Genomic DNA, 21,912 nt, shown 5'->3' with positions numbered 1-21,912 from the left:
AACTATGATTTCTTTTAATTTTTACTATATAAATGTTGAACTGAAATTCTTTACTTCTACTAGGCCCTACTTGGCAACTATATGTGACTATTAGACTGCTTATTTATGTCTTTATTTTTATTTCATACAAAATAACTTGAATATTGCTCTTCTTATCTGGTATTGTTAAAAACGAAAAAAAAAATAAAATAATGATGGTGACCATCAGGCCCCGTTCACACTGGGGCGACGCTACTTTGCCGGGCGACCTCATAGGTCGCGGCGCGCTGCTCGCACCGCGACCTCGGAGCGGCCGGCACGGACTTCATAACATTGAAGTCTATGCAGGTCGCTCCGGGTTGCTCCAAAGAAGCTCCGGACCCTTTTTCTAAGTCGGAGCGACTTGTGTTGCTCCTATTAGAACGGGTCCGCAGCTTCTCTATGGAAGGCGACCTACGGCGACCTGTCAGGCGACCAGGTCGCCTAACAGGTCGCCCCAGTGTGAACGGGGGCTGAGATTGAAGACATCTAGCAGCAGAAAAAAAAGTTTTGCAGGAAAATCTCTGGATTAAAGGTGAATATTGCAGCAAATGTCAGTTTTGTTATTTTATCTTTAATAGGCTTATTCATTTTTATCTTATTTTTGGCCAAAATTCTGCTGTAAGATAACGGATTCTTAATCCTTGTTGTTCTCTTGTAGCTTACGTAAAGTTGTAAATGCTAAGACTACTGTGTCAACTCTAAATGTGAAAGAATTACCCACCAAATGCAATGAGATCTCCGACTCGTACTATAATTGTTCTTCATAAATCTATTGCTATTTTTACGGAGGTTGTGGCCTTTCGTTATAGCTGGAAAAGTATGATAAATAATTCTCTTGTTGTGACAGAACATGGCAACCTGAGCTCATTTACCAAACAACAGAAAACACAGAACGCTCCCACAAATTCCATGCTCCTATTCCTGGACTCATTTGCCGAGCTAGAACGGATTTTTTTCTCTTTATTGTGATTTAAGATGTATGGCCCTGCTCAGTATTCAGAAAAATAAAAGCCTGTAATATGTCACCTCATCACCATATATCTTGCCTGCGTTGGAAAGGCTGACAAGGCGAACAATGTGCAATTTGTGCATCGTTTTCAGGCAAATTACTTTTATTGTGGGCAAAACGGTGAGCGCTATTGGTTTGCCTGTAAAATGTAAGCATATGAGGTTAAAACGTCACTTATTGCAGCAATACATCATGAGGAAGGTGCTTTGCGTTCAGTGCATCTTTAGGTGTACTGCATCTTTGCGATATGTGCATTTTTGTCATTTTGTAATTAGAATTTAAAAAAATAATATACAAAGTGACCAAATTAACAATGCTGCTAAAATGCAAATTAAGAAATGTCATTCTGATAGACGAGAACACCCTGTGCTGTGCTGAAGTGTTATTGTGACAAATAGTTTAAAGCTGAACTCTGGGCAGATATAAAATACAAATTCATGCAGCTCTGTATTCAGTATAACATCATTAAATATATTTTTGTAGCGCAAGGAATGTGTGTACCTGAATTTGACTTAAAGTGGTTGTAACCTAAAAAAAAAAAAAAAAGAGATCCTGTTTTCTTAAAGAAGATTACACAGCACAGTGCTTGAGCGGTCTAATCTGTCCCTCTCAATGCTGTAAAAAACCTGGCTGATCCTGCCTGTTCCTATGTTCCCCTTAGTGTGCTGACCATGGTAATCAAAGCTGCTGATTCATGATTACCCTGGTCAGTTTATGTGACTCCGTCATCCCGCTGCTCTCCTCTTTCCTCCTCCCTCTCTGATTGTCAGCTCCTGTTGGTGTGAGCTGTCTCCGCCTTTCCCCTCCTGTCACTTTTAGTAGATGGCAGTAAAGGTAAAGAAATATTACTGCCAACCCCTCTGTTCTATCAATCTATCCTAAACTGTGTAAATTTTTTTATAAAACTATGTCTGTAAATACCTTATCTCATATCTTTTATAGCCGGTCATGAGACCTCAGGCGGTGCTCCTCCCCCATCTAAGGGCTACAGCGGAAGGGGCTGAGCGGCCAGCACAGCAGTCACATGACCTCCCGGACTGAAGTGAGAGGGGGATCTTGGCTCCTCCAATTGTAGCCCTTAAATCAGAGGAGGAGAGAGGCAGGAGGTCCCATGACCGGCCATAAAAGATATGAGATAACGTATTTACAGGAATTGTTTTATAAAAAAAAACATTTAAATGGTGTAGGATAATGAAAAAAGTCTGGTGCGCTACAGTGTTGTCATCATAAACAAGTGAAAGGTGATACCAAAAAAACTCTTGACCTTTTTAAACAAATAGTGATGATAACAGAAAAACAATATATACAACGTGAATTAATATTCCTTAAAAAGAATTCCTTGAAACAATATATTGAAATTATCACACAAAAATCAGCCCAAACGTGAAAGGTGCAATAATTCCCAAAATAAAGTCCAATTGAAAATCCACTAATTGTATTTTAATAAAGTGGATTATTTTATTGTGACACTTAGTGGGTGTCCCCTTTCTCCCTTTTTGTTAGAGAAATGAGCTCATTGTTGTGCTGCTTCTGCATTCACTGTTCAGTCACAGGCAGTGGGGGGGGGGGGGGGGACACAGGAATAAATGGGCTGCTTGTTTCAGATTGTTACCGAAACTAAGGGTCTCTGGGCGCACTGGCTCATCAGCACCCCACAAAACTGGGACCCCCTTTAGGAAAAAGGAAAAGGGCCCAGAGTTAAGAATCTACACACATAAAATCCAATGAGATCGCCAAACAAACATTAGAAAGTCCAGGGTAATTTAATGATAAAATTGAGTCATAGCAGAATAAATCCTCCCTCCCAGCTAATTGACAGGCAGCTGCAGGATCCAATTATTCCCCTGCCTTCACCTCTCCTCCACAACCCACTCAATTTGAGGGATCAGTGCAGATCGACCCGGCAGCAGTGACAAGAATGGAAGGTAAGTGTTTGGGGGCAGAAGGAGTTGTAAATGTACTAGGGTGTTTTTTTACCATAATGTTTTGAACCCTTATCCTTCAGTATAGTACTATTTTAAGCAGTGTGGTTATATCATAAGGTGAAGAGAGGAAAAGGAAGTATTAAGCAGACATGAGAAGTTGTACAATGCACTTATGGATGAAAAAGACAGATGCCAACATACATAAAGAGAAATGGAACCATGAATTATCCATTTCCACATGATAACAATTACTGAGAATTACATCCAGCACATGGGAGGGGTCTGCTGCACCCATGCACATGGAGGCATGCTTTGTGCGGAGCATGCTTATTAATGCCCGGGACTAAGCAGACTCATGACTGCGGTCATGTGAAAAGTCAAACATTAAGACAGTTCCCCGACTTAGAGATGAGCCTCATTGTGTGTAGTGTTGAAGTGTAGAGTTCCTCTGACAGGTAGGGTGTGCCATGTTGCTACACACTGTGCTGGTTTGTTTTACATTAGGAGGGACAAGCTGAGCTTGCGCCCACCCCACCAGTTCAGCACTTTCTGTTACCTCACTCTCAGTAAGAGAATGGTGTTCCACCGAGCACATTGCGTGGACCTCATGCATGCTCATCAACACCTTCTCATGATCAGTCCTTGTATCTCCGTGATGCTAATCCGCTCATGGTTATCGTGGGAGATGGACTGCTAGAGAGGGAACCAGAACCCCAATTCCCTCGCTACCAGAGGACCTGTCACCTAACCAGGTACCACGCCAAAGGTCTGGTTGCTTTTACCATGTTCTTTCCTTTGGTTAACCATGGCAACTACCTCCTCTTCTATGTCTTGTCGAGTTAACCTCTTGTATTGTAGTTACTCATAACTCACAGTGCTTTACAGACCCAAATTCTTTGGAATACGCCAGAACCAACATGCACCCCTTTAAAAAACTTCAGACCAGGCTCAAAGCGATTGAAACAACTTTACTGTTGGAACTTAACGTAACAGCATAACAGGCAAAAATCCTTCTCCTAACTAACCCTAACTGTGGCTGCCGCAGTATACCTGTGCAAGAAGAGTCCATAAATGATGAGTCCAGAATGGCAGTGTCCATGATGACGGTGTCCTGACGAGTCGATGTGGGCAGACTACAAGTCTCCGTGGTCCTCTTCTTCTCCCTTCGTCTGCAACTAAAACCCCAGTTCCCGCTCTCTGGGGACCCAAAACCCTTTTCCCTTTTGTAACACACAAGATGGAAGTCCTGACCCCAAAAATCTCATGAACTTAGGCTTGGGGAGGTGGCAAAAATATTAACCCCTTCCCCCTGGCTAGGGCAGCCAAAACGAGTTATCTTACTGTAGGCAACTTGCCTATAAGCATATATAACATTAAAAATGCTACTGTGCTTATATAGTGCACCTTAATATTCTTCCCCCATGTCATCAAATATTGCTCCCAAATATATTTTCACTATGTAACCCTATACTGTACCCCATATACTGCTCCTAGGTTACCCTATATCATACTCCCTTATACCGCCCTAATGTCACCACTCATTGTACTTCCAGTCTGTAGAAGAAGATGCTATATACCTACCTTTCCAGGGGCCCATGTGTTAAAACGCTGCCACATTGCTGATCCCAGCCACTGAAGGTATCCAACACTGAATATCTGCTCTCCCTTCAACTCACTGTAGTTTCTCTCACTGGCTTTTATGTTACTATAGTACAAATGAGCTGGTGGGAGAAACCACAGCACGTGACATTGGTACTTTGGTAGCATGTATTCAACACACCCGAACTGCTGAATACCTGCAGTAACCTTGAATCAGCAATGTACAGAGTTTCAACACATGGGCGCTGAATAGGTATAAGTATAGAGAATCTTCTTGTGCAGGATGGGGTTATTTTACTTTTGACTTGGTCACTTTAAGTAAACCTCTTACTTTGTACTGGTTTATTTTTACTCGTAAACATTGGATTGCTTGAAGCAAGATATTTCTTGATCTCACAGCTGAGACAATGGGGGAAAAATTAAGTCAGGCCTCCTGATTTGTCAATGGTTTAGCACATTTGGACTGTCACTGGCTAAGCTCCTATTGCAAGAGAACATCCACGTATTGATAAAAAATAATTGTCCGTTTGATTCAGGCCTGGAAAAACATTATGCAGGAAGCCATCAAATATTTTTTTAAGCCTAATGGAATAAATGAATGTCTTTCTGCAAATGAAGGCCATAGGTGTTACTGATCTTTACTGCATGAACTAAATATATTTATTTCAGATCGTCTAACATCTTACAAATAAAAATGTGCAAAATAATTGCATATAGTACATATTAATGCAGTTTATAGTACCTATTAATGCAGTGGACACTTATTATACAACACACTAGGCCCCTATACAGCCTCACTCTCCCTTTCGGAGCAGCAGTGAACAGTGCCTGTTGAGGTCTATTGTTTTTCCTGTGATGGTGTCCATTAACAGTGCATGAGTTGATATGTAAAAAGGTCTGACAGGGATTTTAGGACACTTGACCCCACTTCCCCTGGTGTAGGGTGTCAGAATCCCCAGCAGCTAGAACAGTGAGTAGCAGTTTTGTAACACCAAAAATCTGACTTCCAATCTCCTATGTCTAGCAGTTAGTAGCAGCGGTGTCTTGGAGCTTGTGATTTTGGAATTATTTTAGAAATAGCAGTGAGGCCGTGTGTCATCAGGATCTTTGTTTTATTTTTTAACAGCCCATTCTGTCCAATGACTTCATAAAACAGATTGTTCCCAAGAAGAACATCAACAGCAGACAAGGAGTAGCAGCAGATAAGTTTACACACCACTCTCCAATTTCAGTTTGGTCTTCATGCGGTAAAAGCTCCAGATCAGGAGGAAGGGCTTAGGCTTCTAGGATTCTCTCAAAATATGATTTATTGAAGATCTGTCCAAAGAGAATGCTTTCCTGAAACAATGCAGTCTGTATCCATGCTTGCTGTGATGCATAGGCCACAAAGCCTTTTCTCTGAATGGTCCCATCCAATTTTTTCATCTCCTCTAGAATTTTGTATTTTTTTTTTGAAGGTGCATTGATCTGAAAAGATAAAGATCCACTCTATTCACAATTAATGTTTTGGTTTTGGTGGCAGCGAGGAAAGGTTTTATTACTGTCCATATTGGTAAAATTTTATCTCACTTCGGGTCCTGATAACCAAAGGAGAAGTGTCTTCCCAGTGTGGATACTGATAGCTATGAAAATCTGTCACTAACACCAGCCTCATGCCATTTCATTATGGTGCCTAAAAGTCCTTGTCCCACATCATACTGGTTGGCATCATAGGTCATATAGGATGTCACTCTGGCCACCTTTAGTGGCATTAGGAGACACTAGTCTTCATCAAGCCTTAACATAGGTCCCTTATTGCATTCTGTTGTTATTCTAATACCATTCACTGTTCAAGTCCTGGAAAAGGGGGATGCTTTTCCCCCCCAAAACATGTGTTTGATGCTTTTTACTATTAAATGTTGGAAAAAGTGAAATTAAGTTACTGGATGCTCCTCTGTTCACTTCCAATATTATGGGATATCAAGGAACAGGTCCCACTTAAATGTTATCTCAATTTTTGTCCAGGTAACCAAAGAAAAAGCGAGGGGATTTCCTCAGTCCCAACTAAAAATAAACATTATAAAATGGGGGGAGGTACCGCGCTTCAAAGATTACTTGTATTGTGTATACTCATAGTGAATAGATGTGTAAATAATATTAAATAAATACAACTTAATAATGGATAAAAAATAGATGTAAAAAAAGATATTAAAAAAAAAAACAAATAAATCTTTCCTGTATATCCTCAAACAACCAATGTCAAAACATTACATATATCAGTATACAGTATAAAACATATACATATAACATTACATATTATAATAATAATAGTGCTCAAATGGTGATGTACAGTGTTCAGTAACGGAAACCATATATAAATATATGACTATAAAAATAATGTATCATATATAAAGTGCTAAACGTGATATTCTGTGCAGTATAGTTATATACATATAAATATAAAGTGTGCCAATAAAGTGTACAGTGCAGTATAAGAACCAAAATATACAGTGGCTGTATTGCACAACCTCCAAATAAAGTGCAGAATATGCTATAAAGTGCTCAAGTGTCCCAAAATATTAAAAGAAAAAAGGCTTAGAGCGTTAATTCTCCTCTTCCAAGTATCTCTGTGAACTTTCTTCCACCTTAGTGACAGTAATGGGTGCTCTGTAGTGCTCTTCAGCTGTGGGTGTGCTAATCGCTCACCTTAATTATTCAAGTATGGCGCCTTTAGATCTAAAAGATCTGTACTTTCCTCCTCTCCTTCTTAGGGTATATATGGTGGAAGGATGGTGGTATACTTCTTGCTCTGGACCAATAGCGGGCCCTCCGGTACTACCTCAGATCTCAAAATAAGGGGCCAATATAGTGTAGTATATTCAATCCGATTGGTTTATTAAATAAAAATCATAACAACTCACATAAGCATTGCCGTTCTGAGCGGTTTGTGTACATCTGCGGGTCAAACTTCCGCGTTCCGTACGTCACTTCCGGTACTACGATGCTACGCCCTACGCGTTACGTCACGGTCGGTCACGTGACTTCTTCAGGGGAACTATTTTATATCCATTATTAAGTTGTATTTATTTAATATTATTTACACATCTATTCACTATGAGTATACACAATACAAGTAATCTTTGAAGCGCGGTACCTCCCCCCATTTTATAATTCTTCTACTGCACGGTTAACAGTAATAGGTACAAGCAGCATCAAGGGTATTTATATCCATCACTCTTAGGACAGCGCGAGGCTCACATCCATACATACATAAAAATAAACATTATTAAAAAAAGACAGGTTAGCAAAGATGAAAGCACCAAGTTTGGGTGGAAGACAGTGCTGGACTGGTGCCGCAGGAGGCTGCCTAGCAGCAGATTACTGTGTAGAGGGTATAAAGGGAATTGCTCCAAATGGGTTATATCCCACTTGTAGATGGTAGGTGATGGACTCTGTTAAGGTCTAGGGCTACTACCTTTCTGATAATGACAATGGGGGGCGTTACCACAGGGAATACTTCGGTGATTGGAGAGGAGCATCCGGTGTCTGAAAAAAGTGTCACTGGGTGATTTTTATTGTTTTATTAAAGATAAAAATATACAAGTAGAGCCAAAGCGTTTCGGGGGCATTGCATCCCCTTTCTTCAGGGCTAGTATATAGAGAATGATACATGGTAAAAATCCATAGCCAATCCATAGGATTTGTACAAAGTGCAAAACAAAAATCTGTGTTAAAATATATATACTGTAGTTTCAAGATAAAGTGGAATCCTCCTTTGGTCTCTAAAAACATATTGTGAATTGTAAAATAAAAAGAAATCCACATTGCACTAATACAAGACAGAAAACTGCTCTCTGCTCAGAGTGGGCTGAGAACTGAGCAATCAGCGGTCATATGATCGCTCAATTCTCGGGTTTAGAGGCAGCGGTGAACAGTTGCAACATCAGACCGATGCTGCAGCAGGGGGGTAAGTATCAGACTTGTATAAAGTACTCGAAATTTCTACTTGAGTAAAAGTACAAGTGCTCGATCAAAAAATTACTTGAGTAGAAGTGGAAGTGCTCGCAGAAAAAGTTACTTAAGTAGAAGTACTAAAGTATTCAACATTTTTTTTACTTAAGTATTGCAAGTAGTTTTTTCAAAAAATTTGCTACTTAAGTACTAAAAGTAAAAAGTACCAGTAGTTTTGAAAAAAAAATTCTACTCAAGTACTGAAAGTAGAAGTAGAAGTACTGTGTTATGTAGTTATTAAAGAAATAAGTCAAACGTTTGAACATCATATTGTTTTTATTATTTCAAATGATTTATTCAAATGATTAACCTGTGTTTGTTAGTAGTTTCTTGATGCACTTTAAGCGCTGTAGCACCATTTATTTGTTTGTTTCATATTTTCTTTTTATTGGAAAGATTTGGTATAGCAGCTTTTATTATACACAGCCTTTATTTTCGTATGCGCTGATTTACAAATGACATTATACACATTTTTTTGAGCTTTATGCAACCTGCCATCTACTGTTCTGGCACTGGTAATTTTTTTAAAAGTAACGAGTAACTATCCAGCACAAAAAAAAAATACTTGAGTAGAAGTATCAAAATCATTGAAAAAATGTAGTGAAGTAAAAGTAGAAGTAGGAGAAAAAAATTCTACTCTAGGAAAGTACAGATACCGCATTTGGGTTCTTAAGTACAGTACTTAAGTAGTTCTACTTCGTTACTATACATCTCTGGTAAGTATGTATGTTTTTTTTTTTTTTTTTTACTAGCATCAAATTCCTCTTTTAAACCTGGACTTTGTAGGTTTTGTTTTTTCCATTTTCCTCTTGCACGCCCAGCCCCTACTCAAGCAAAGAGCCGACCTTAGACTACCACTCCTGAGAAAGTTGTCTAAAGATAATCATTCTGTCTATACTGCCTAAGAACTGATGGAGAACACCTACTGAGAACACCTACTGCTTTACGAGATCCACTACCCCCTTCTACTTTGAGCAATAAAGAACTGAAAAAAGTTTCCTACTCTATTAAGAACATATATAATGTATTACTATCTGTCCACACCCCATTGTGACCACACAAAGTGAGGGGAAACCTTCCCATTGGCTACTCATGCTCCCTATTGGCTACTGGAGTTATTTTCTAAATTGGAATCAATTTCTTTTGCTCTCACTAGCGTCCCATTTACATTACAAAGATTATTATTTAACAAAGTTTAATTAAAATCCATAAACTTTTTCAACACATCACTGCAGATTTCATTTCCACCGGTACAAAACGAATACTCTGTGCATTGCAGAGTTTACAGCTGCAGATGGCTGTGATCTCCCCTATCATCAGTCACCAATAGGCATTACAATTAATCGAGGACAGAAGATAAACTGAATCTCACAATCCTCGCAGAGATCCTTCAGAAATAATATGAGCCGATCAGAGTTCTGCAAGTCAGTTCCAACCTGTTGTGGAGATATTAATTATAGCCCAAGCTTAATCACTGCATGACTTTAATGTGAACCATTCATCAAACTGAGAAAGTTCAGGACTCATGGTTAGCAGAGGTTAGGAAGTGTTTGAGGGACATGAATACATCACTGACCTCTTAAAGAACCACGTTCTAATTAAAAAGTAGTAGATGTTTTTGAAATGAGGAGCTGGTGAAATCACAAAATGTAAGCAATTAAAACTTTGGCTTGTTATATAGTTAGCAGGTACATCAGTATCTAATAATCTCAGATACCATGCGTTTATACTCACCCCTTATATATGAATTACTTTCTATTACCCAAAACCATTAGCCATCCATAATGCTTTTCTGTCACCTTAACATTTAGCAATGTTTTTTTGCTTGAATTGGTAATTACATATGGAGGCTCCTGGTGATCATCAGTGCCCTGATTACAATGCAGCCCCAACAGTGCCCATCAGCAATGCCAGTACGTGCCCATCAGTGACACCAGTCTGTGCCCATCGGTGCCACCTATCAGTGGCCATACATTATGCAAATCGGTGCAGCCTTTCAGTGCCCATCAGTGCCACCTATTATTGCCCATAAGTGACACCTATCAGTGCCACCTATTGATGTCCATCAGTTCCGCCTATCAATGCTCATCAGTGCCACCTATCAGTGCTCATATGTGCTGCCTATCAATGCCCATCAGTGCTGCCTATCAGTGCTTATCAGTGCCACCTATCAGTGCCCATCAGTGGTGCATTGTAGTGCCTCCTCATCAGTGCCAACCCATCAATGCTGCCTCATTAGTGCCCATCAGTGCCACCTATCAGTGCCCATCAGTGCAGCCTCATCAGTGCACATCAGTGAAGGAGAAAAATTACTTATTTAAAAACGTTTTTTCTTTTAAAAATGTTTGGTCTTTTTTTAATTTTTTAGCAAAACATAAAAATCCCAGCGGTGATTAAATACCACCAAAAGAAAGCTCTATTTGTGTGAAGAAAATAATAAAAAATGAATTTGGGTACAGTGTTGTATGACCACACAATTGTCATTTAAAATGCGATAACACTAAAAGCTGAAAATTGGCATGGGCAGGAAGGGGGTAAAAAGTGCCCGGTGAAGTAGTTTAATATTAGGTCATAACAGGTAATAAAACTGTTACAGGAGGACTGAGGAAAAAACAGATGGGTTAATATTAATAGCAGACTGCATATCATATATGTATTTTTTTTTATTTTACCCATGGTTTCACCTAATAAGACCTATTCAAAATGCTCTAGAGAAGTCAGTCAGTTTCAAGCTTTCTTCCCCAACTATCATTTATCATTGCAGCTTTATTCCTGATAGGTTACTACTGGGCAGCTTGTTAATGGAAATGGCTTATGATGCTTTGGTTGAGATAGATAAAGATAGGGAGACTAAAAACATATTGTGATACTCAGTCATTTCTAGTCATACCAGTGATTTCTAGTCATTTCTAGTTAAAACATGAAATTTACATATACAATATGTTAGTAAGGCACAGCAAAAAATGTTGAATTCAATTTGTTCTTGCAAAGTCCCCCATTGTTATTGGCCTCACTTATAAGTTTACATTCAGCAGTGGGACTGGGCTTACATGTCATGTAATATTAATAAATGGCTGTAAAGTGTTACCTGAATGGGTAAGCCACTTGGATGTCAATGCGGCGGTCGCTCTGGGTTCTGTTGGCGCAGTCCACGCTGACTCTTAGTTCTCCGGAGTAACCACCACATGTTGCAAATGCAAAGATTGCAAAAAGCTGAGGAAGGAAGGAACAATTTAATTAATCATACTTGTTAAAAGAACCTTGGATGAACTTAATGATAGTGTTCCTAATGAGGGGGAGTCCTCCCAGAAATGTAGGGTAAAAGGGGAACCATTTACAATTAGAGACAGCACCTTCTGTAGCACTAATACATAATTCAGTGGAATATTCAATTACTCCCCAGATTTAGAGGGGCATATTTATAAGGAATGAATGTGACAATCATCAAACATTCACTGCAGAGGAATCCTCCTGGTGCATGTGTCTGAGGCTGGGTTCCCACTTATGCGAATTGGATGCAGCTTTACCTGAGCGGCTCTTAATGGAACCAGTTCACACAGCCCTGGGGCAGCCGCAGTCCACATTTGGAAAGGGTCCTGTGTGTCTTCGGCTCTGAATCAGGTGGAAACCCAGGCAGAAATTCAGACCTGATTTGCAGCTGAATCAGTGAACAGGGATACTCCGGACCCCCTGCTGTGTGCCGTGGCCGCAGCATGTGTGAACCCAGCCTTAAAATACAGTGATTAATTTGACTGGAGTAAATGTTTGGTGAATGAGACATTTACAGCTTTATTAAACCAGGGTATTTTTGCAGCAGTAACGTGAGGGAATGCAGTTCCGGCACCTCCTGTAGTGAAAGTATGAAATGGCAAGGGGTGCTGGGGTATGCTGGAGGGTCTAATATTGCTGACTGCTGGGGGACCTATTGTTCCTGAAAGAGATCTAATTTTGCATGGTGGGCTATTGTGGCTGGGGAGATCTATTATTGTTGCTGGTGGGGGATTTATTATTGCAGGGGGGGGGGGGATTATGTTGCTGGGGGGGTCAATTGTTGATGGAGGGCATCTATTTTTGTGTGGCAATCTATTGTTGCTGGGGAGGTCTGTTTTTACTGGTGGATGATCTATTGTTCCTGGTTGAGATTTTTTTGCTGGAGGATCAATTGTTGATGGCAGGGATAGACTGAGGAAGGAGTCTATTGTTGCTGGATGCTGGAGAGTCTTTTGATGCTGGCCTGACTGGTAAGAAATCTGTTTTTGCTGCTGGTGTCTATTTTTCTTGTGGTCCATTGTTGCTGGGGGGGTCTATAGTTGTGGGGGATCTAATGTTGCTGGGGAGGGTCTATTACTGCTGGCTGTGGGGGATAGACTTCACTGCTTTTGTTAACAAATTCCATACAGACTACTTATCACTACACAATGATACTTGGTTCTGTATTTTCTAAAAGGGGCGGTACTGGGAGGTGGGTAGGGGGTGGGACTAAAAGATGGTGGTCCGAGGTTTGTAGGGGGGCAGAGACAAGAAGTGACCCAGAAGAGGGGAGTTCTTGCACCTATTCTCTGAGAAAAAAAGCCCTGTATAAAACTGTAGTAAACTTGGGGCCAGGCAATAAACATTTAAGTATTCACATACTCATATTGGGAAACAGGCTTTAAAACAAGCTCGCTGACCTCTGTAACAGCCAGTGCTGTGGAGAAATGTATCCTCACAGTTCACACCAGAAGCAGTGAAGTCATTCAAATCATTATTTTAACAGCTCTCTGTCAGCACTGACTCAGCAGCTCGGCTCACCCTTCCTGCCCCTCCCAACAGTGATTCAGCAACTGTTATCCCCCTGAGAAGTGGCACAGCAGCTCAGCTCCCCCTGTTATCCCTCTCAGTGTGGCTCAGCAACACAGCTAACCTTGTACCCTCTCCCAGTAGTGACTTATCAGCCAAACCTTCTCTCAGCAGTGATTAAGCAGCTCAGCTCACCCTGCTCCACCCTTTAGTAGTAACTCAGCAGCTCAGTTCTCCACTTCCTTTTCCTATCTTCCCCATTGTAAACTCAGAGCAGGTGCTATGAAATAGGGGGGCAGGCTGAGATGGGCTGCTGAGAAAAGGAATCTAAAGCTTCAGTGCTTCTGAGAGTAAGCAGAACTAATTAAGCTTTTAACTTTATTCTTCCAAAGACTTAATGCACTTAGTGACTGTTTTCCTTTCTTTTTGATATAAATATGGATTCCAGAATACTGTGAGCTATATGCCTTGTTGACTATACAGAAAGTTCTATGACTGTCTCTTGTTACACAGAGCATCATCATGGGTAACTGCAGGTGAAATATAGTGGGTATATAAACACAGCGCTAAAGTTTCACAGTGGACATTTGTGTTTTTTAGCACGGAACTTTATTTTATTTTTGGACACTGCATTTATATATTTATATTTTTAATATTTTTAATTTTTTGCAATTTTTTATATATTTTTTGGACACTTATTTATTCATGTATATGCATAAGTCACTGGTTCATTTGAAGTTTCATTGTTTTAGATTATTGGAATATTGACACTGTTTTAGCGCTTTGTTTGTATACCCACATATTTTCACTTGTTGATGAGCAGCAGCTGCAGTATTTAAGGAATTTTTCACTTATTACGTTTTTTACATTATTAATTTATTTATTTATTTATTTCACATATGCGCAGGGTGGACCATTTGGTCTTTTATTTTATTAGGTGAAATATAGTATTGTTTTGTGACTGTAAAGTTACAACTCAATCAGAAACATTAAACTGGAACAGTACCTAAAATCAGCTGTGGAATATTGTTTACAAAGGGGCTGAAAGAGGTAAAAACCCCTCTGTGAAATTATGAGAAGCAGTTTTTAAAAGTTGGGGAGTTCTACTTAAAATGCATAATTCCTGAAGTTCTATAAAAGTAGACACATCACCACCAGTGGTAATTTCGTCAACTGAAATCCTTTTGTTGACGAAATTAACACTATTTCAGTCTACCAAAATATGACTACAACTAAAAAAATTCAAATGACTTAAATAAGACTAAAACTAAAATGGCATTTAGTCAAAAGACTATGACTAAAACTAAATTGAAATTTGACATCAAAATGAATGCTGGTTACATATCACAGTGGCTCAGTCTAAGTCTGTAGTGCATTTTCAAACCTTAGTACCATAAATAATAATGTTATTAGATTTTTACTCCGGGAGTATATAATGAGTTTGGAAATTCTAGAGAAATGCTTAAATAATGCAATATAATTTAATTAAACGCATTAGAGTTTAGTCGACTAAAATGCACTGGAGGTTTTAGACGACTAAAATACGACTAAAACAATTCATATGACTAAAATATGGCTAGAACTAAAATAGCATTTTAGTCAAAAGACTGATTAAAACTGCATTGCCAGCCTATTAGACTCTAAAAAAAATGTTTTCACTTTGAGAAGGTGCTGCATTAGAAGCTATTTGCAGTATTTCCTGGAGGAGGCAGGATCCTCTCTATGACCAATGTGCCTTCATTCATTTGATTCCTGAATTGAGGAGTAGTGGTGGCTTATTTTCAGAATTCTTTTAAACTACAGCAGCCAGTCCTAGTTGCAGGCACTATTCAGAGGCAGTGCCTGAATCACATGATTTCTGACCACATCTGGTCCAGGGCTGATACAGTAATTCTCAGAAATAAGGACCTCATGGACTGTCAGGCGCCCAGCCTGTAACAGGCACCGCTGGAACTTCTCTGGCTTGCCCTGCAGCTAGGGTGCTGCCAGAGAGGGCCTTCAATGTAGCAGGAGGTTTTGTCATAGAGAGGCAAATATGTCTGTCCCCTGACAGTGTGGACCGTCTCAACTTCATTAAATGAACCAGTCCTGTTTTACCAATAACTACAAAACCCCTGCTGCTGATGTTGTAGACCAAAGTTTTAAGCATTACCCAGCCCCCCAAGAATGTGATGCCTTCCACACATCCTGGCCTATTTTGGTGCTCCGGGTTGCACATTTTTCCACAGCTCAATCACAGCTGCAAAATCTCGAATGTTTACAGGAGGAGGAATCCTGTGGTATTTCTTAGAGTTTGTGGACTAGGCTAGTAAAGGTGCCATATAATGTTTCTGCAGCTCAAATGCAGTTTCAAAATTTTGAATGTTTATAACAGAGTATTCCAGTGCTGCATCACTCAAAAAGATTTGTGGCTATTGTCTTTCAGAAGATTAACTCTAATATTTATTTCAAGGTAACCCCACCGTGTTGATCCCATTTTAATTGTGGCTTCAGAAGATACACTGTAATATTTTTTTTAAGGTTAACCCTGCCATGTTGATCCCACTTTAATTACGGCTTAACCAAGCTGCTTACATACTGTCCAGCCACTGTTCAACATTTGTGGCTATTGTCTATCAGATAATACACTCTAATATTGGGTTCAAGCTGAAACTTGCCCCGCAGATCTACCTTAACTTTTGGCTTAAACAAGCTGCTTATGTACTGTCCAGCCACTGTAGACTATTTGTGGCTTTTGTATCTCATAAAATATACTCTAATAGTTATTGCAAGATAAAACCTGCCTTGTCTTTGTCTATTTGTGCCCTCAAAGCCACATTTGAAGGATCCTCTGTCAACTGTGTGGTATTTAAAAAAAAATATATTTTTGCTTTGTTAAACCTCCCCATGGCAGTGTCCAGCTCCCTATACCATTTCACAACAATATGGCTTATTAACTGAAAAAATGCCCAGAATTTAACCACAGGATGACTCACCCTCCATTTCAAAAGGATTCGCTGCAAAGTTCGAGTTAGCCAAATACTTAAATGCTTAGTGATTCAAACATGGGCAAATTAGCCTATCACTAGTTCTGAGGATGCATGTTTTAAATTTTTCAACCCATGTAACAATATGACAATAGTGATGGGCCAAAAGAGAAGCATGGGAGCTGTGCCAAAGTGAAGACTTTTTAGGTAAAATTGTATTTTGCTTAATAGAGTATGCAATCTATCTATCTATCTATCTATCCATCCATCCATCCATCCATCCATCCATCCATCCATCCATCTATCTATCTATCTATCTATCTATCTATCTATCTATCTATCTATCTATCTATCTATCTATCTATCTATCTATCTATCTATCTATCTATCTATCTATCTATCTATCTATCTATCTATCTATCTATCTCACTATCTAGTATTGGGAAGCCTGCCTTTACACGCACATGAACTTTAATGGTATCCCAGTCTTAGTCCGTAAGTTTTAAAATTGAGTTAGCCCACCCTTCAACCGCTTCAACTCTTCTGGGAAGGCTGTCCGCAAGGTTTAGTGTATTAATGGGAATGTTTGACCATTCTTCCAGAAAGGCATTTGTGAGGTCAGGCACTGAAGTTGGACAAGAAGGCCTGGCTCGCAGTCTCCACTCTAATCTATCCCAAAGGTACCCTATCAGTTTGAGGTCAGGACTCTGTGCAGGTCAATCAAGTTCCTCCACCCGAAGTCTTGTCTTTATGGAGCTTGCTTTGTTCACTGGTGCACAGTCATGTTGGAAAAGGAAGGGGCCATCCCCAAACTGTTCACACAAAGTTGGGAGCATGAAATTGTCCAAAATGTCTTGGCATGCTGATGCCTTAAGAGTTCCCTTCACTGGAACAAAGAGGCCAAGCCCAACCCTGAAGAACAACCCCACACCATAATCTCCCCTCCACCAAATGATTTGGACCAGTGCACAAAGCAAGGTCCATAAAAACTTGGATGAGCGAATTTGGGGTGGAGAAATTTGACTGGCCTGCACAGAGTTCTGACCCGATACAACACATTTGGGATGAATTAGAGCGGAGACTGCGAGCCAAGCCTTTTCGTCCATCATTAGTGCCTGAACTCATAAATGCGCTTCTGGAAGAAGGGTCAAACATTCCCATAGACACACTCCTAAACCTTGTGGACAGTCTTACCAGAAGAGCTGAAACTGTTATAGCTGCAAAGTGTGGGTCAACTCAACACTGAACTCTATGGACTAAGACTGGGATGCCATTAAAGTTAATGTGCTTGTAAAGGCATGTGTCCCAATACTTTTAAAATATAGTGTGTATCTATTTATTTATCTATCTATGTTTCTATAATTACACACATAATTGAAATACATGAATACAAACAGGCCACTAGCAGAGAAAATATCTCTAATCAATACCCATCAATGTTGCTGACCACAGTTTACTCTGTCTAATTGCAGGTATAATTCTGGCTCATTTTTCTCTTCACGCTCCGGTAAAAGTGTTAACACCAGAAAGTATCACAGCTTGTGTAACATAAGCTGCTAACACACTTCCTTTTCATGATCTTAGTGACAAAACATCAATGAAAATATCAATATCCAGAATGGGTGATATTACCAGAGATGTCACACATGTCTCCTTGTCATGGGATGGCAGAGATGTTTATACAGGACTAGACAGCAGAAGTAATATTCATTTATTAATTGCAAACATATGGGATTTATTAACAGTAGTAAATCTGATTCTGATGTATGTTTCAAACCATATAATAGGCTCAATGTATACATTTAGTTACAGCAATAAATTAACATTCATTGAACTCTTGTCACTTGGGAGCATTAAAGCAGTAATACCATCCTATGGCTGAAGACAAACATACATCCTCCATTGATGTTCTATAATTACTGTTCAGTATAGGCAGACTGCAAATGTAAATGTATTATCTGACAAGTTCCCTTAACCCTGTCATGGCTGGAGCTAATTGAAACCTTCTTGACCAGACTATTTTTTATTTTTTTTTAGATTTAGTACAATAATGGCAAACTGACACTGCTACCAAACCCTTCCGGTACCCTGTCCCTGGCTGTCAGTGCTTGCCTGTCCCCCTAATTGTAAGTGTTAAGAAAAATACAGCCATGCTCCACTCAACCAGCTTTGCATTAAATAAACTTTATTGACCCATAAACATGCAAACAAAATTTTAGCTGGATTCTCCCTCGCTTTACCCAGCAATCAGGCGTAAATGTTTTGATTTTCAGTGACCGCTATATATATAAATATTCCAGTGATCACTGAAAATATAATGCATCTATGATTATATAAAGTAAGGTTGCACTGATACCGATACAGGTATAGCGATACCGATACTAAGCATTTGCACGAGTATCGGTATTTGTGAAATTGGACCGATACTTAAAACTGATACCTACTAGCTCGGTTCTTTCAGCTGTCAGCGGGATTCTCCATTGTGTCCTTAACAACTGTTGACTCATTTATCTGTCAGCGGGGAAATGTGATTAAAACCAGGGGCAGCTGCTGCTAGAGCTCCCTATAAGATCAGAGCGCTCTCCTGCTGGGTCTCCACTCTATCCCCAGCACGAACATGAGAGGAGAGAGCCATAATGAAGAGAAGCCAGCAGCCGGATGTGTGGCTTGCCCTGATATCACAATTCTCCACCTTCACCTTGTAAACACAGCTGACCGTTCTTCTCCCTGGAATGATCATAGAGCCCCTGTGACCCTTCTATATACGATCACCGGTCTCTATGGTCATTCCACAAGCCATGCCCCCCACAGTTAGAAACACGCCCCCAGGTACACATTTAACCCCTTGATCACCCACACTGTTAACCCCTTCCCTGCCAGTGTCATTATTACAGTAACAGTGCATATTTTTTAGCACTGATTACTGTAGTAATGTCACTGGTCCCCCCCAAAAGTGTCAGAAATGTCAGTCAGGGGTCCGATCTGTCCGCCGCAATGTCACAGTCCCGCCAAAAATTGGCGATCGCAGCCATTACTAGTAAAGAAAAAAAAAACGATAAAAATTACATAAATCTTTCCCGTAGATAGTAGACACAATAACTTTTGCGCAAACCAATCAAAATACGCTTATTGAAAAAATGTAGCACAAAACAAATTGGCCTAAAATGTTAAAAAATTTTGATTTTTAAAAAATTTTTTCGGGAATGTTATATTGCAGAATGTGAAAAATATAGTTTTTTTTTTTTAGAATAGTCGCTCTTCTTTTGTTTATAGCGCAAAAAATAAAAATTGCACAGGTGATTGAATACCACCAAAAGAAAGTTCTACTTGTGGGAAAAAAATTTTATTTAGGTACAGCGTTGCACGACCGCGCAATTGTCCGTTAAAATAACGCAGTGCCAAATCGCAAAATATGGCCTGGTCATTAAGGGGGAAAATCTTCCAGTCCCGAAGTTGTTAATGTGGGGGCCAGACACTGTATACAGCTGCAGGTCACTGCTACACAATGTTATATTTGCAGAGCTGCAGTGGAGCGGTATGAGTGTGCAGAGTACGCTCCTGCACCCGGCCGGCACAATGCTAACACAGTCAGTGCCATCTTAAGAGCATTAAAGGGCCCTGGGCAATGCAGTGCACTGGGGCCCTGCCTACACAATCATCCCTGAGAATAAAAATGCAAATTATCGATAAGGCTTTATTTATTAGTACAGCAATGCCAGGCTAATGACAGCTTCCAATTTCAGCAAGTGGGTCCCGTGAACACGCACATCGATGGGAGTCAGACTCGACTGTCCTGTGTGTGCCTGTTCCCGTGAAGGCTCCCCCTCCACGGCCCAAGTGGCCTGACAGCAGCGCAGGACCAACAGACGCTTGCCACCTGCTAAGTTCGGTGGCAGGATGCACACAGGAATCAGAACTAATTCTTGGCTGGGGCTGGGTGGCTGGGCAGGTGGGGCCCCCGGGAAACTGCCCAGCGTGCCCATTCGGTAAGATGGCCCTGAACACAGTCACTTTCCTGTCAGGCAGAAGGATCTCCGCCCACCAGGAGCTTCATAGGCCCCGTCTGGTGTGATGTCATGTATTTTTGTTAAACCTCCTTTTTTGCTATTAACATTAAATTATGTTACCACAGTGCATCATGTTTGTCTTGCTTTCTAACATCAATATCCATTATAAAACCAGGTGGGCATGGATGGTGAGCTGATTCGATGGTTCAATAGGCCACTTGCCCCCCAAGCCTAAGGCTGCCAGCCTTCCCTTGTACCAACCTATCTAAAGGTCTCATATCTTTAGCTTGTAATAGATCCCTAAGGAAGTTAAATGGCTCGCTAACAGTCCTACTTCAGGCTCCCGCAGTCTTTGCCGGTGGTTCCTGCACTTCCTATGGTTGCCTACCTGCGCCATCACGTCAGTTCTGGGAAGTGACCTTAGGAGGCGCCCCCGTGCGTTCCACAACCATGGGAAGTGCCGGGAACCACTGGCAAAGACTGCGGGAGCCGTGACCGCTGGAGGCCATCCTGAATACAGCTTACGCATGTATTTGCAAATGTGTGCAACTAAACCCCTGTTTTTAACGCATACTGTTAGACAGGTTAATTTGGCTGGTTGCTGGCTGGTTGGTAAGTAGTGACTGGAAATCCCTTCGTTTTTGAATACAGCACTAGACTGACGATCCTCATATTAATATTATGGATAATGCCTTACATCACTCCTGTTTTCTGAGTACCATGACTTGTGTTTTGTTGAATAAACCCTTCATGCTGCACTTAGTTTGGCGCCTGTGCTTTTTCTACAATAAAATGAAAAAAGCTTTGCTTTTCAGAGCTGTTGGAAACAATGAACATGCCAGCCACCGAACTAACAACTTCTAAAAAAAATGTGATTGTTTTATGTACGCTTTAAACATGATATTTAAAAAATACACCTTCAATAGACCTTCAATATTGGAAACAGAAAGGTACCCCATCACATATCATGGTATTATGTATTTTACTGCTTCACAAATATGTGATTTACTTATTTCTACACTGAATCTGGAGAGACAATATTCTATAATCCATCCAGCCTCTGGCTCGTTGTAAGATAGATTCCAGATTACTTATTAAAAATACATGAAACATTTCTGAGCTTTTTTAAGGGCCTCTCCCGAAGCTACCACTAGCTGCATTACCACTAATGGACTATTGATGTATTTCACTAGCTGCATTTATTTCAATAAATGATATTCTATAATGAAACTTATCTGAAAAAGAAAAAGAATTTTGTTTCAGAGGTGTACAGTATAACACTCCTGTTTGTGAACTGAGAAAAACAAATCAATATGGTTGGTACAGTTTAATTAAACTGAAGTGTAATCTGCTTATATTTCGCATTCCCTGGTTCCTCCTTCCCCCCGTTATTACAATGCTAATATAATTTTTTTAATAAATCATTTCCATTTTCATTACATATCTTATTTTAGACCAAGTGATATAATCAATGGGTCTGTGTGTTTCAGATCATAGCTGGTTGGAGGGGTTGCCAGGGTGCTGTACATGGCTTCCTGAAAACATCACAGCACCCTGCATCAGTATTGTATTAGGATTTTATATGTGAAATTAAAGCATGCATTTGTGAGTATGAT

At 40.1% G+C, this 21,912-nt stretch overlaps 1 protein-coding gene across 2 annotated transcripts in view; it reads right to left on the bottom strand.

Moving 5' to 3' along the window:
- Positions 1-21,912, bottom strand: part of SYNPR (synaptoporin) — a 343,208-nt gene that overhangs the window by 77,361 nt on the left and 243,935 nt on the right. For both annotated transcript variants that reach the window (XM_082265409.1, XM_082265410.1), the window contains one exon: positions 11,633-11,757. In XM_082265409.1, the coding sequence (XP_082121535.1) occupies positions 11,633-11,757 (125 nt within the window). The remainder of the gene's footprint in view (positions 1-11,632; positions 11,758-21,912) is intronic.

This window comes from Pelophylax lessonae (assembly GCF_965119305.1).
Source record: "Pelophylax lessonae genome assembly, chromosome: 8".
NCBI classification, from domain to species: Eukaryota; Metazoa; Chordata; class Amphibia; order Anura; family Ranidae; genus Pelophylax; species Pelophylax lessonae.
The sequence above is the reverse complement of the archived record's forward strand: the minus strand, read 5'-3'. Positions and strand labels throughout refer to the sequence as shown.